This window comes from Mastigoproctus giganteus, chromosome 7, assembly GCF_048544385.1.
Source record: "Mastigoproctus giganteus isolate SK-2022 chromosome 7, ASM4854438v1, whole genome shotgun sequence".
Taxonomy (NCBI): domain Eukaryota; kingdom Metazoa; phylum Arthropoda; class Arachnida; order Uropygi; family Thelyphonidae; genus Mastigoproctus; species Mastigoproctus giganteus.
Genome location: NC_143581.1, coordinates 118660511 through 118676165, shown reverse-complemented (window position 1 = coordinate 118676165; position 15655 = coordinate 118660511). Strand labels below are relative to the sequence as shown.

The 15655-nt window shown below is 39.7% G+C and overlaps 1 protein-coding gene across 1 annotated transcript in view; it reads left to right on the top strand.

Moving 5' to 3' along the window:
- The window catches only part of LOC150083166 (FERRY endosomal RAB5 effector complex subunit 3-like), a 1535539-nt gene that overhangs the window by 1161148 nt on the left and 358736 nt on the right, over window positions 1–15655 (top strand). Inside the window, exon 18 of the mRNA XM_090378412.1 lies at window positions 9478–9515. Within this exon, the coding sequence (XP_090234538.1) occupies window positions 9478–9515 (38 nt within the window). The remainder of the gene's footprint in view (window positions 1–9477; window positions 9516–15655) is intronic.

Sequence of the window (15655 nt, the reverse complement as noted above, 5' to 3'; positions counted from 1 at the left end):
CGAATTCTCTGCACATCTTTCTTAACTGGTAATTCTAGATTAAGTAGTAGTAGTAGTAGTGGCATGTGATGCAAGAAAGCAAATGTATGAGCTTATGCAGCATCAGCCAAAAAAAAAAAAAAAAAAAAAATCACACCAATCCCTCCAAATGCCTGTCCAGTTCCTCCTTAAATTTATTCAACCTATCAACTTCCACAACGACAGATGGAAGTTTGTCAAGCAATTAACCACCCGCTGGCTAAAGGCAAATTTCCGCACATCTATTCTACATCTGTCCTTTCGTAATTTGAATTTATGCCCCCTTAGGTTCGTAATCTGAAGCAAGTGGAAGGATCCCATCAGAATTCAGCGTGCCGAACCCATTCAAGGCCTTATACACCTCAAACAGATAACCGCGCAGGTGCCTAGTCTCCAGCCACTGCAATTTGCAGAACTTAAGCCTCTCTTGATAAGAGGATCCCTTCATTCCCCTCACCAATCTTGTTGCCCTTCTCTGTACACGCTCAAGTAAATCTACATCCTTCCTAAAATGAGGCTTCCAGACCTGTACGCAGTTCTCATGGCATGGCCTGACCATTGCCTTATACAGAGGGATAATCACCTCCTTTTCCCTGCTAGCAAAATTCCTATATATCATTGACAAAACCCCATGACCTGCCCTGACCTGCCCTGGCAGCTTGTCTGCATTGCTCAGAAAACTTCATATCTGCCTGCACAATTACTCCCAGGTCTTTTTCATTTTCTACCACCTTAAGTGTAGTACCACACAGTTGGTACGTTTCTCTGCGGTTACTTCTACCCATATGCAGTACTTTGCATTTGTCAAGGTTAAACTTCAGTTGCCACTTCTTAGCCCATCTGCCCAAATTATCTAGATCCTGTTGCAGTAGCACACTGCCATTACTGTCATTAACAACCCTGCCAACCTTTGTATCATCTGCAAACTTCGAAATTAAGCCTGATATACCTTCATCAATATCATTGATAAATATACAAAACAACAGTGGACCTAACACCCAACCCTGTGGGACTCCACTAATAACATTAGTCCAAGAAGAGCAGCACCCATTGATTACCACCCTCTGTCTTCTCACACTTAACCATCCTTTTATCCATTGTAGCAACTTACCCTTAATACCATTCTGCTCCAATTTGTACAATAGTCTTCCATGTGCAACAGTGTCAAAAGCTTTCCTGAAATCCAAATAGTATAATGATCAGTAACAATAGGTAGACCCTTCCGCCTATAATACTGTAAGTAGTTAAATATTATTTCAAACTGAATGGCCAGTTTGCCTGTTAGCACCTGGAGAGCTGAAGTTGAAATTGTACGACATGTCCTTGATATCACTAATAAAAAGAACCATTAAGCTTGCACAAAATCGTTTTTGTGCCCCATGCACCTGCTGCATAGCAAACTATAGATAAAAATATGCTTCCATAATACATTTTTAACGTAGAAGGCTTAATACCCCAGGCACATCTTGTATTTCTAATTAATTTTCCACTCAATGTTTTTATTTTCTGGAGTATATATTTTGCATGAGCTACGAACTGAAACTGATCATCGACCATTATACCAAGGTATTTATACGTACAGACAGTTTTAATAGGTTGGTCGTTTAATCTTATGTTTGGTGGTCTCTGTAAATTAAGGTTACCTTTAAAGAGCATTTGTTTGGTTTTTATTATGGAAAGCTCCAGTTTGTGGGTTGCACACCAAGTATTTAAGTCAAGCAACACATCATTTCCACTTTCTTCCAATTCAAGTCTGGAATTACCATTTATAAAAACGACAAGGTTGTCTGCATATGAAAGTTTAGAAATATGCTCATGTTCTTTAACCAGCCACCCATCAAGGACCATGTTCCACCAAATTGAGCCAAGAACAGATCCCTGAGGGCAGCTGTGAGTAACTGGTCTCGATACAGAGATTGCTCTGTATCCAGATGAGACTACAAGGCATCTGTCATGAAAGTAATCAGTGATATTCTGTAAATTGGGATAGAGACCCCGGCCTCCCACAGTTTCGCCAGGACAGTATGCCACCGTAAGGTATCAAAGGCCCCTTTGAAGTCCACAATGAGGTCGAGGACATATTTAGTACTTGAGTAGAGACTAAATCCATAGTTTGTTTAATTGCATCTACTGTACATTTTCCTTTAGTGAAACCAAATTGATTAGGTATGTGTAAATTTTTTCTGTTGTAATAATTTAGAAATCTTGCAACAATGAGTCTTTCCAGTACCTTCCCAGGAATGGGAAGTAGAGCAATAGGATGATACGACGATGCCTGGTTTACGGATTTTTTAGGATTTTTTAATAATATTTTCAAATTCGCTTGCTTCCACGATTTGGGAAAAGGACCTTCTTTAAGACAGGAGAATAGATGTTGATTAGATTTTCAATCAGTTTTGGACAATCTTTCCAAATTCTTTTCAAGACAGAAACTTCCATCACATTTAAAATCTGGCATTTTCCCTCCATTGTGGAGCAAATGGCATCATCAATCTCCTCATGCTTGAAATTATCTTCAAATTAAGGTCCTTCATAGGTTGAATGGTCTATTCTTATTATAGTCTGTTCACTATTTTCTGGAGATTGAATATCCTGATGTGTTATTTCGTCCAGAATAGCATTCATGGTCTCCAACCATGTAAGCGTTTCAGTATCATTTGACTTTAATATGGATGAGAAGATCTCTGCCAAATGTATCTTTTCAGCAACCAGTATGTAAGGGAGACCCCCCATAGGTCTTCGTCAAGAGTTGTTTTTACCAATCGTGTCCATGTTAAACCCTTTTCTTTATAAACAAGATTAAAATATGTTCTAGTCTCCTTATAAATTTCCTGCAAGTGCTCAGTCTCCTCATTTGGTCTGTTATTACACTTTGCGCATTGCTAATCTTACCTGGAATTCATTAGGTTGCTTCGCAAAGCAGATAGATCCTGAGTCCCACCATGGGATAGAATTCCTTTGTCGCTTTTTCTTTTGGAGAATTCCATCACAAACCTCAGTAATAAGTGTCATCACCTCTCGCAACTGCAAGTTTAAATCCAGTTCTCCCAAGCGTTCAACATTGTCATCAGTGAAAATTTCTCTTTACTTGGAATCAAAGAGCTCCCAATCTGCACTTTGTGTTTTGTAATGAGGAAAATCATAATTAAAATTAAGGTTTCTGGGGTCTGAAGATGATAAAATGTTGAATGCAATAACATTGTGGTCACTGCCGGTACAGGAGGTATGAACCCTCCTGGACCCTCCAGTCCCCGACACAGTGACCAAACGTTCTGTTAGTCAATAAAGGATTATTCGGAGGCAGAAAACACACTGCTTGTGTTTCACCAAACATTGATTTAGTCCATAAATGGGTAACATAAGCCAGAATATCACCAATGGATCAACACTGATGGAATCCATACTGGCGATCGTTGATCAGACAGAAGGTTTCTAGGTAGCTTAAGACTTGGTGGTTAATTGATTTCTAAATTACTTTAGAAATAGTAGACGTAATTGCAATGAGACGATAATTGGATGGGAGGGATTTGTCACCCTTTTTAGGAACTGGCTGGATATGAGCAAATTTCCAAGCAGAAGGAAAAACACCTTTGGAATAAGAAAATGAAAAAAAGGCGGCAAAGAACAGGAGTAAGTTCAGGAGCACAGATTTTGAGAACAAGTGGAGAAATAACATCGGGACCTGGAGCTTTCTTAGCATCAAGATTCATCAAAATCCTTCTGACATCCTTTTGATGGAAGACCACAGGAGGCATTGAATGGACCGTGCTGGAAATGGTGGAAGGTGTTTTACCAAGATCATTAATACATGAGTTGGAAGAAAAATGGGATGCTAGCAGGTCAGCTTTATCCTTGGCCGAAGTGACAACAAAACCATCTGGTTTGGATAGAGGTGGAAGCAGAGATGGGCAAAAGTTGCAGCCAATAGCTTTGGCAAGATACCAGAATGCTCTGCTACCATTAGGGCAAGAAGCAAGTTTTCTACTCTTAGCCTGTTCAAACTCTAGTTTGGACTGATTAATAACTGCTTTACAATTGTTGTGAGCTTTGTTGTAGCCAGAAAATGAAACTGAAAAATTAGAAAAAAAGCCTATTACGAAATGCAACATTCTTCTCTTGAACAGCATTAGCACATTTATTGGTAAACCAAGGTTTAGATGAAGGACGAAATTTTAAAGTGGAGTGTGGGATAAAGGATTCCATTCCTGCAAGAATAATTTCACTGACACAATCTGAGCAAATGTTAGCATTAGCATTAGTAGAGGCATTTGATGCAAGAAAGGAAGCGTATGCAGCATCAGCCAAAAAAAAAAACCCACTTCCACTTCATCCCTCTGTTCTTATTTAGGCTATCAACCTCCACTACAAGGGATGGAAGTCTGTTCCACCAACCAACCACCCGCTGGCTAAAGGCAAATTTCCGCACGTCTATCCTACATCTGTCTTTCCTCAATTTGAATTTATGCCCTCTCAGGTGATTATTCTGAGCTAGAGGAAGAATCCCATCAGCATTGAGCATGCTCAAACCATTCAAGGCTTTATACACCTCTATCAGATCATCTCGCTGGTGCCTAGTCTCCAGACACTGTAATTTGCAAAACTTAAGCCTTTCTTCGTAAGAGCACCCCTTTGTTCCATTCACTAATCTTGTTGCCCTTCTCTGTACTCGTTCCAGCAGCTCTACATCCTTCTTGAAATGAGGCCTCCAGACCTGTATACAGTACTCTAGGTGTGGTCTGACCATTGCCTTATACAAGGGAATAATCACCTCCTTATCCCTGCTGGAAAAATTCCTGTATATCATTGACAATACTCCATGAGCTACTCTTGCAGCCCGTCTGCACTGCTCAGAGAACTTCATATCTGCCTGCACAACCACCCCCAAGTCCCTTTCATTCTCTACCACTGTCAGTGTAGTACCACAGAGTTGATACGTTGCTCTGGGGTTGCTGTTTCCCATGTGTAGTACTTTACATTTGTCAATGTTAAACTTCATTTGCCACCTCTCAGCTCATCTGCTCAACCTTTCCAGATCCTGTTGCAGCAGCATAGTGTCAGTAGTGTCCTTGACAACCCTGCCAACCTTTGTATCGTCTGCAAACTTGGACATTAAGCTTGATATACCATCATCAATATCATTTATAAATACAGAAAACAATAATGGACCCAAAATTGAGCCCTGAGGGACTCCACTAATAACATTAGTCCACGATGAGCAGTGTCCATTGATTACCACTCTCTGTCTTCTCCCCCTCAACCACCCCTTTATCCATAGCAGCAATTTTCCTCCAATATCACACTGCTCCAATTTGTGTAGCAGTCTTCCATGTGCAACAGTATCAAAAGCCTTTCTAAGATCCAAGTATATAATATCAAAGCTATTCCCTACATCCAGTTCTTTTGTGACTGCATCATAATATCCAATCAAATTAGTCAGGCAAGACTTCCCCTTAACAAAACCATGCTGGGTCCGAGCTATAACTGAAGTCTTGTCTAAATGATCCTGCAGTGCTTCTTTAACCAGTGCCTCCATTAATTTTCCTGGAACAGAAGTTAAGCTCACAGTTCTATAATTACTTGTGTCAGCCTTTGATCCTCCTTTGTGAATTGGGGTCACATTTGCACATTTCCAATCTATGGGTACCTCCGCTGAGTCCAAGGAAGCCCTCATAATTATGGCTAAGGGTTTGCTTACTTCCTTTGCTGCCTCCTTTAATATAACTGGATAGATCCCATCCACCCCAGGTGCCTTTCTTGTGTTTATCTTCAACAGTTTCTCCTCCACTTTACTCCCAGTTATTTCAAGATTCTGTAGCTTACTGTTAGAGTTGAATACACCTCTGGCATTCCCCTCGCTGAATAACTCCTCATGTGTGAATGTCGATGCAAAATATTCATTTAGTTTGTTAGCTACCTGAGCAGAGTCATCAACAGTTGACCCATAAATATCAAGTGGACCAATCTGATTCATCCCCTTCCTTATAGAGTTTGCATAAGTAAAGAACTCTTTGCTGTTTTTCTTTGCATCCCTTGCCAAAGATTTCTCGTAATCTGCCTTCGCCTGCCTAACCTCCTTTGTAACTTGGTTGCATATCAACTTGTATCTATCATGGCTTCTGTGTCATGTGTTAATTTGTAAGTATCCCATGCATTTTTCTTCTCTGCAGTATGCCTCATTTGTTCATCTGACATCCATTTTGGCCTAAACCTTGAACAATATTTCTTAGTTGGTATGTAAAGCCTAGTAGCTTCCAAGATTAATTCTTTGAATGCTTCCCATTTTGAATTTGCTGTTGGTAACATCATCAGTTGGTCCCACTGTATAGAATTTAAATACTGAATCAGTCCATCGTAGTCGCCTTTACGAAAGCAATAACCCTTCCCTTTACCCCTAATGGTAGTTACCTCTTTGAGTAAATCCCACTTCAGCACACTGTGATCACTGCCACCTAGTGGTTCATTTATCTGCAGATTCTTAATGCATGAAGAATCACTGCTGATAATCAAATCAAGAGTATTACTCCCTCTAGTTGCCTCCCGAACATGCTGATGTAGAAAACAATCATCCAATAAATCCACAAAAGCCCTGCTAGTGTGTGAGTGACCAGCCCCCAAATTCCAGTCAATATCTGGGAAATTAAAATCTCCCATTATAAGACTCTCTGATTTACTGGCCCACTCTATTTCCCTGTACAGTTTCTTATTATACTCATCAGAGTCATTAGGCCTATAGCACACTCCTACTCTCAATTTTGATCTCCCAATGCTTATGTCACACAAACTGACTCAACACTGCACTGTCCAGCAATGTCGACTGGCTTCACTTCCTTGGTTTTTATGTGTTTCTTAACTAATAGCATAACCCCTCCCCCCCTTCCTATCCTGTCTATCCTTTCTGTAGACATTGTACTCCCCAAATTCCAGTTCTGCATCCCTTATATCTGTGTGACACCATGTCTCTGATATCCCAACAATATCTGCCTTTGAGTTTTTGAGCAATACCTCAAATTCATCAAATTTATTTACTAAACTCCTAGCACTGGTGTACATGCAAGTATACCTGCACCTGTTTCTATTCTTAGCTACCCTAACACAACCCATGTGTTTACTTGTACCGCAATGGCTCCCAGCAGTCTCTGATATATCCTGCATCTTGTTTTTCAGTCTTCTGCTCATTCTAATAGAAGTAGTGCAAGAATCTCTTTCACCTCTGCCAGTGGCTACTGTCAATCTATTGGTCTTTGTCTCCCCCCCCAAGCTAGCAGTTTTCCGACCCACCTAACACTGCCTTGATAGCATCAGCAAGTATTCTTGCACCCTTTCGATTTAAGTGTATTCCATCCCTGTAGAAGCAATCTCTCCTGTTAACAAGTACAGTCCAGGCTGAAAAAAATTCTACCCCTTGAGCCTTGCACAATCTTTTCAGGGCCGAATTGATCGACAAGGCTCTCATCATATACTCCCTCCTATCGTGTCTGGGCAGAATTGCAGACACTTTAAAATTCAACCCTAATTCTCGGCTTTTGTTCAACAGTGACCTGTACTTGTTAAGTAATTCTGCCGGTCTCCTACTCTTAATATCATTAGTAATTTATTAGTTCTGATGTTGACATCAGAAGTTTTGAAACAGTAAGCCGACCAAGGAAAAGAAGAGAAGAAATCTTGCAGGTCATCCCATTTTGCATTCTTGTAATGCCAAACAATACGAGGTTGGGAATAGCCATGAAATATAAGTTCCATTGGAGAAGAGACAATCACCAAGTTGTGATGTGAGGTGCATAAAGGACCGCTCACTTCAATAGTGCACTTAGAAGGGTTCTTTGTGAGAAAAAAAATCAAGCGTGTTTGTTTAATCAAGCTGTATGGTTAGGATTGTCCAGTATTCTTGTAGGTAAATGAACAATCTGTGCAAGGTCATTAGTAATTGCAAAAGCCTCAGCATCTCGACCAGCTGGGTCGGTGTGACGATAAAATGGAAGCCAGCTGGAGTTGTGAACATTAAAGTCACCAAGGTAAATTATCTCACTGTTAGGAAAGTTGGACTTGAGAAAGTCAAGTTACAAAGAGAGGAAGTCAAAGAGCTCCAAGTGATTAGTGGAGTTGGGAGAATGGTAGAGACAGCAGGTGAATTTGACACAATTGAGCTAGAGAGATTTTAAGCCAGAGAAGATCAAAGAGAGGAGATTCCAAATTGCCAAGTCTCTGACAGGGAATATCAGAACATACATATGCACAAGCACCAACTTTGAAGCGAAAGGAATCATACAGCGAATAATTTGGGCATCTGAGATGAGCAGTAGTTGAATCAACCGATAACTGAGATTCTGTCAGAAAAAAGTACACGGGGTTTGGTAGACTGCAAGTGTAAATGGACATCGTTGAGATTAGAATTGAGACCACGTATATTTGTGAAATGAATTAGGAAGTGTTTTAGAGGTTTAGATCTTTTCACAGATAAGCTTACTATTAGTTTGGCAATCCATGATGTATTCAATAGTAAGAAAAAGTGGGTGGGACATGCCGTATGAAGTAATGAAATTTTTGGATATGGCCTACACATTATAAGAATATACCCAGATCCTTGACATAACGTGGCCTCGACAATGCCCCCTGCATATACACTACTCAGACTCCCTCCAGTCACTATCTGGCAGAGTAGAGGTAGCAAGATTATACACTAGCTGATCCGGAAGCCTCCTAGTCATCAATCCTCAAACCTCAAAAGTCATCAATCATACGTATGATAGAAGAGATGAGGAGGGGTTGACTGGAACTTAGCTCTGGATACTAAACATGGGTTCCACCACGTCAAGCCACCAATAAGCAAAGTGGTGGTATTGCACCGGTTGATGAGAGTCATCTACCACCTAGTACTGCCTGGTAACACAGCGGGACGGCATTCCTCCATGTGGTGTGGGTGCCACCCCTCGACCCCTTCTTACGTTGGTCCATACCTGGGTGGTCATCCACCGTGTGCTTGTGCATGGAAGTTATACCCAGGATTACTAACAGTCCCACCATCCTAAAGGTTCAAGCAGAGGATTTGGCTGCCACAGACCATCCAGACTTTGCCAAAATTGGTCAACTTGACTTGAGTGTCACCAGAATATCAGTTCCATCAGCGTTTTAGACTCCCAAGTAGCAAATACAGCTTGTTTGGCATATCTGAGAAAATGTCTGTGACAATCTCAAGGACCAAATTACTTCTGTTTGAAAAAAAAAAAAAAAAAAAAAACACACACATAAAATATAAACATGAAAGTGTTAGTAAATTCTGTTTTCAAGTTCATAAAACTGTTAAGTGTATAAAAGCCACATCTGTTTAACTTATGCACACATATTACTACATTTTGCTAGTTTCACTGTGTAAACTTTATAAATGTTAAAGTTACTGTTAAAATGGCTTGAAATTAGGATATGCTTATTTCAAAAATAAAATTTATTTTCTGAATTTTTCAGTGAAAGAGAAGCAAATTTGGGACCAAAGGAAGCAGTTGGTAAGATTAATTTTATTTTTGCGTATCATTATGTGTATATAAATTTCAGTTATAATTTAGCCCCTTAATTTCATATTTACATATTTTTCTTAGCAGAAAAGATGATTATAAATGAAAACTAGCCTTGTAACCCTAGTGCTTTTAAATTGATGTTCTTGGAAAACTTGCTCAAGTATCCTGTGAAATGTTCTGCAAAAAATTATCAGTTGTCTGTATTTTGATATGTTTTAAATCATTCCATGCTCTCTACTTCCAAACAGTATCCTTCACAACAAAAAACTGAACAAGCCAGTTTTTTACCATTCCAATTACATTCCAGCTGATCTGCCTTCAACAGAAAAACTAAAAGAGACAGAAACCATTATACTGCAACCACTGATTTCAACTGGAATGGATATTGATCAAGGTTTTTCAAAATAGAAATTGGAATGCAATGTGCTATCATCAGCAAAACAATGGATAGGATTTCCAGTCAATGGATGATTCAGATAATGGAATTTTAGAACTTCACGCAACTGATGAGATGGACATTGATACCTCCTTTCTTTCCTAAGAAAGACAAAGCAAAAATAGATTGCTGCAAACAAGCTACAACCAAAAAGCAGTCAGAAACAAAAACAACCAACAAGAATTTACAATGGAAAGAATCCTTCAATGGAGTTGTAGAGGCTTTTGTAATAAAAAACTAATTGCATGATCTCATTGGTTGCTATGAACCAGCAATTTAAACCAGCTATTTAAATCCACAAGTGTGCCTACCATTAAAAATTATACTGTCTTCAGAAGAGATAGGAGCATTGACTCACCAACCCATGGAGGAGTGGCAATTCTTGTTAGAAGCAATATTCCATCCAAACATGTTGCTCTTCAGACGCCTTTTGAAGTAGTTGCAGTGCATGCCGTAATTGGCATCACTCTTACAATAACATATATGTATATATATATATATATATATATATATCCCTCCTTATTTCTCATCCATCAGGCAATTACTCGGCTGATGCAGGAGCAAAATGAGCAACGCCACAAAGTTTCATCCGCTTGTCAGTCCCCTATACAGACGGAAAGCAACTAATCTACAAAAAATTATGCATGCGTTGGCAGGAATCTTGGAATTGGTGCCCTACCAACAAGCTAAATGAAATTAAGCCTGTAATAATGCATTGGCTTTATAGTCAGCGCAGGGTTCACTGGGAGGAAGTAATTCTTGCTCGGCTACGCATAGGACATTCTCACCAGACTCATTCGTATTTGTTCAGTAGTAGTAGTAGTGGCATGTGATGCAAGAAAGCAAATGTATGAGCTTATGCAGCATCAGCCAAAAAAAAAAAAAAAAAAAAAAAATCACACCATTCCCTCCAAATGCCTGTCCAGTTCCTCCTTAAATTTATTCAACCTATCAACTTCCACAACGACAGATGGAAGTTTGTTCCAGCAATTAACCACCCGCTGGCTAAAGGCAAATTTCCGCACATCTATTCTACATCTGTCTTTTCTTAATTTGAATTTATGCCCCCTTAGGTTCATAATCTGAACAAGTGGAAGGATCCCATCAGAATTCAGCGTGCTCAACCCATTCAAGGCTCTGACTGCACAATTACTCCCAGGTCTCAATCAGATCACCGCGCAGGTGCCTAGTCTCCAGCCACTGCAATTTGCAGAACTTAAGCCTCTCTTGGTAAGAGAATCCCTTCATTCCCCTCACCAATCTTGTTGCCCTTCTCTGTACACGCTCAAGTAAATCTACATCCTTCCTAAAATGAGGCCTCCAGACCTGTACGCAGTACTCAAGGCGTGGCCTGACCATTGCCTTATACAGAGGGATAATCACCTCCTTTTCCCTGCTAGCAAAATTCCTATATATCATTGACAAAACCCCATGACCTGCCCTGGCAGCCTGTCTACATTGCTCAGAGAACTTCATATCTGACTGCACAATTACTCCCAGGTCTTTTTCATTTTCTACCACCTTAAGTGTAGTACCACACAGTTGGTACGTTTCTCTGGGGTTACTTCTACCCATATGCAGTACTTTGCATTTGTCAAGGTTAAACTTCAGTTGCCACTTCTTAGCCCATCTGCCTAAATTATCTAGATCCTGTTGCAGTAGCACACTGCCATTACTGTCATTAACAACCCTGCCAACCTTTGTATCATCTGCAAACTTCGACATTAAGCCTGATATACCTTCATCAATATCATTGATAAATATACAAAACAACAGTGGACCTAACACCCAACCCTGTGGGACTCCACTAATAACATTAGTCCAAGAAGAGCAGCACCCATTGATTACCACCCTCTGTCTTCTCGCACTTAACCATCCTTTTATCCATTGTAGCAACTTACCCTTAATACCATTCTGCTCCAATTTGTACAATAGTCTTCCATGCGCAACAGTGTCAAAAGCTTTCCTGAAATATGACTTCAAAATATATGATATCAGAATTATTTTTCGCATCCAGTTCCTTTGTAACCACATCATAATATCCTATCAAATTTGTCAGACAAGACTTTCCCTTAACAAACCCATGCTGTGTCTGAATTATTGCTGCAGTCTTGTCTAGATGATCCTGCAATGCATCTTTAACCAGTGACGCCATTATTTTACCCGGAACAGAAGTTAAACTAACTGGTCTGTAATTACTCGTGTCACCCTTCGATCCCCCCTTTGTGAATTGGGGATACATTTGCACATCTCCAGTCCGTGGGAACCTCCCCTGAGTCCAAGGATGCTCTCATAATTATGGCTAAGGGTTTGCTTAGTTGCTACGTTTCTCTTTATAGTCAGCACAGGGTTCACTGGGAGGAAGTAATTCTTGCTTGGCTACGCATAGGACATTCTCACCAGACTCATTCGTATTTGCTCAGGGCTGATGATTGTCCTGTGTGTAGACATTGTAAAGCACATTTAACTGTTCGTCCTATTTTAGTAGAATGTACGTTTTTTATTAATGAATGCTGTTTATGTTTTAGCCACCTGTCTGAGCCTTATACACTCAGGCAGATTTTATTGGATGATGAAAATGTGCCAGATATATTCATGTTTTTACAACTGATTAATTTATATAGTTTTATTTAGATTGCTTTAATGTTTAATATATTATAAATGTTTTATGGTTTTTTTTTTTTTTAATATTATTATAGCAACTAGATATGTTACTTTATATTTTTACATATTTCCTATATATTTATATTTTATTACCTTAGAGACAACAAGCTTAGATGCTGATGCGCCATAAAACTCCTAATAACCAACCAACCAACCATCTCATTCATCCTCAAATAACCTAGAAAATCTAATAGGCCAGCTACCGTCTCCATTCTGTTTTCTAAGAGACGTCAGTGCTCATCATTTTCTGTGAGAACTCCAGCAATTGACTAATGGAATCTCTTCATGTTGTTTGTCAATTTACTCTTTTGAACAGTGGTGAGCCTACCTATAATCATTTTTCTACAGGATTCATGAGTGTAATGGACTTTTCAATCTGTTCTCCCTCCATATGGAGTGGTCTTTTCTCGAAAATCCACTGAATAGTGATCATCTATCAATTCTTTGCAAGCTACAAACATGGATAACTCCCATTCACTGCTTTGCTCCACTTGGAAATTTTGTAGGGTACACTGGAATTAACATGTCTCTCGTGTCCAGTTTGATGACAAAATAGTCCAATCCCAGTCCATAAATAATGTCGAAGAACATAAAACTAATCAAAAATTACATGCTGCTACCTCTGCAATACCAATATATATTTGCAGGGGAAATACAAACACAGTAATTACTGATAGAATCAGGATTTTACACATGCTAAACAGAAATAAAAATTGAATTTGGAATTTGTTTCACAAAGTCCCCACAACTAGTAATCTAATTAGCTTTAAAAGACTGAAAGCCAAGTTCCACCAAGAGAGATGTCTGGATTAGCTTTTCCTCAAGTATAAACAAGGACATGGATACCAGACTCATCTGGAGGAAAATACAAAAACACTTAATGGCAAATATGTGCAGTCCCCAGCTTCAATACTAAACTGGGAAGGGAAGGAATTGTCCTCTCTGGGAGAAATAGCAAATGCCTTAGCTAAATGCTCATAGCCAGTATATTGGCAGTATCCACCTACAACCCAATCTTGTAGAAAATTAAAGAATCTTCAGAACAGCATAAGATAAATTTTTCTACAATAGTTTCACACCCATACAATCAGCGTTCACATTTTCAGAACTTTTAGAGTCTCTCAATTAAACATCCAGTGGTGCTGCTAGTCCAGATGAGATCTACTTCATAATGTGGAAACAATTAAACAAAAAAGGACATTGTCAAAATATTACATTTGAATATTTTTAGAAAATACTTGTCCAAACTTCGGCATCATTCAATTGTACTTGCCTTCCCAAAGCCAAGAATGGATCACATCTTTTCGCATAACTACAGGCTGATTTCACTGATTAGGCAAAATTTTTAGGCAAAGTCCTCAAAAAAAATTAAAAAAAAAAAAAAAAGGTTCATAGGTGGCTAACGTAGTTCCTCGAAACTAACAACTTGATAATCAGTAACCAGTACCAGTTTCAAAAGAATCAATCCATCAGAGAGTCTTATAATGGGGGATTTTAATTTGCTAGATATTGACTAGAATTTGTGGGTTGGTCACTCACAGACTAGCAAGGCTTTTGTGGATTTATTGGATGATTGTTTTCTAAATCAGCATATTCGGGAGGCAACTAGAGAGAGTAATACTCTTGATTTGATTATCAGTAGTGATTCTCCATGCATTAAGAATCTGCAGATAAAGGAACCACTAGGTGGCAGTGATCACAGTATACTGAAGTTGGATTTACTCAAAGAGGTAACTACCATAATGGGTAAAGGGAAGGGTTTTTGCTTTCATAAAGGTGACTACGGTGGTCCGAGACAGTATTTAAATTCTATACGGTGGGACCAACTGTTGATGTTACCAACAGCAAATTCAAAATGGGAAGCATTCAAAGAACTTATCTTGGAAGCTACTAGGCTTTTCATACCAACAAAGAAATACTGTTCAAGATTTAGGCCTAAATGGATGTCAGATGAACTAATTAGATATGTGACAGGGAAGAAAAATGCATGGGATACATATAAATTAATATGTGACACAGAAGCCTATGATAGATATAAGCTGGTCTGTAACAAGTTACAAAGGAGGTTAGGCAGGCGAAGGCAGATTACGAAAAATCTTTGGCAAAGGATGCAAAGAAAAACAGCAAAGAGTTCTTTACTTATATAACTCTAGAAGGAAGGGGATGAATCAGATTGGTCCACTTAATATCGATGGTTCAACTGTTCATGATCCTGCTCAGATAGCTAACAAACTGAATGAATATTTTGCATCGACATTCACACAATGAGGAATTATTCAGGGAGGGGAATGCCAGAGGTGGCAGCAGCAGTGGGTAGCACACGGTTCTTGATTAGACTGGGGTTCTAGCCCGTCACCACCAAATACAGAGGATGTGGAAAGGTCAGGGAATGACCACCGCATATTCCCGGAGCAATATGGCCTTAGTTGCTAATGCTCCTAAAAACCAAAATAACAACAACAGCAGTGGTGCATCGAACACAAGGACTGGACAGCAGCGATTCTGGACCTCAGCTGATCTGGCGAGAGGTTGGCACACGGTATCACCCCGCAAACATCACTGAAAGGGATCGATATGGTGGTCGAGGTGTTCTCGTCTGGGGAGGCGTTATCTTGGAAGGACCTACACAATTCCATACATTGGAAGGCGGTACTGTAACCGGTGCACGCTACTGTACTGAGGTAATCCTTCCCCATGTGCATCTGTTCCGAGGTGCCATTGGTCCTGAGTTCATGTTTATGGATGATAACGCCACACCCCATCGCGCTGCAGCTGTTGAGATGCTTTTGGAAAGTGAGGACATTTTTGGAAAGTTGGTATGTATTGGCCTGCACGTTCCACCGATCTAAATCCCATCAAACACATATGGGACGCTCTGGGGAGATTTCTAGGCGCCACGTCCACACCCACCAGAAAATGTTCACCAGCTGAAGATGGCGCGGACAGAGGACTGGACGATGTTACTGCAAGAACTTATCGACAACATTGTTCTAAGTATGGACAGGCGATGCAAAGCCTGCATCAACAT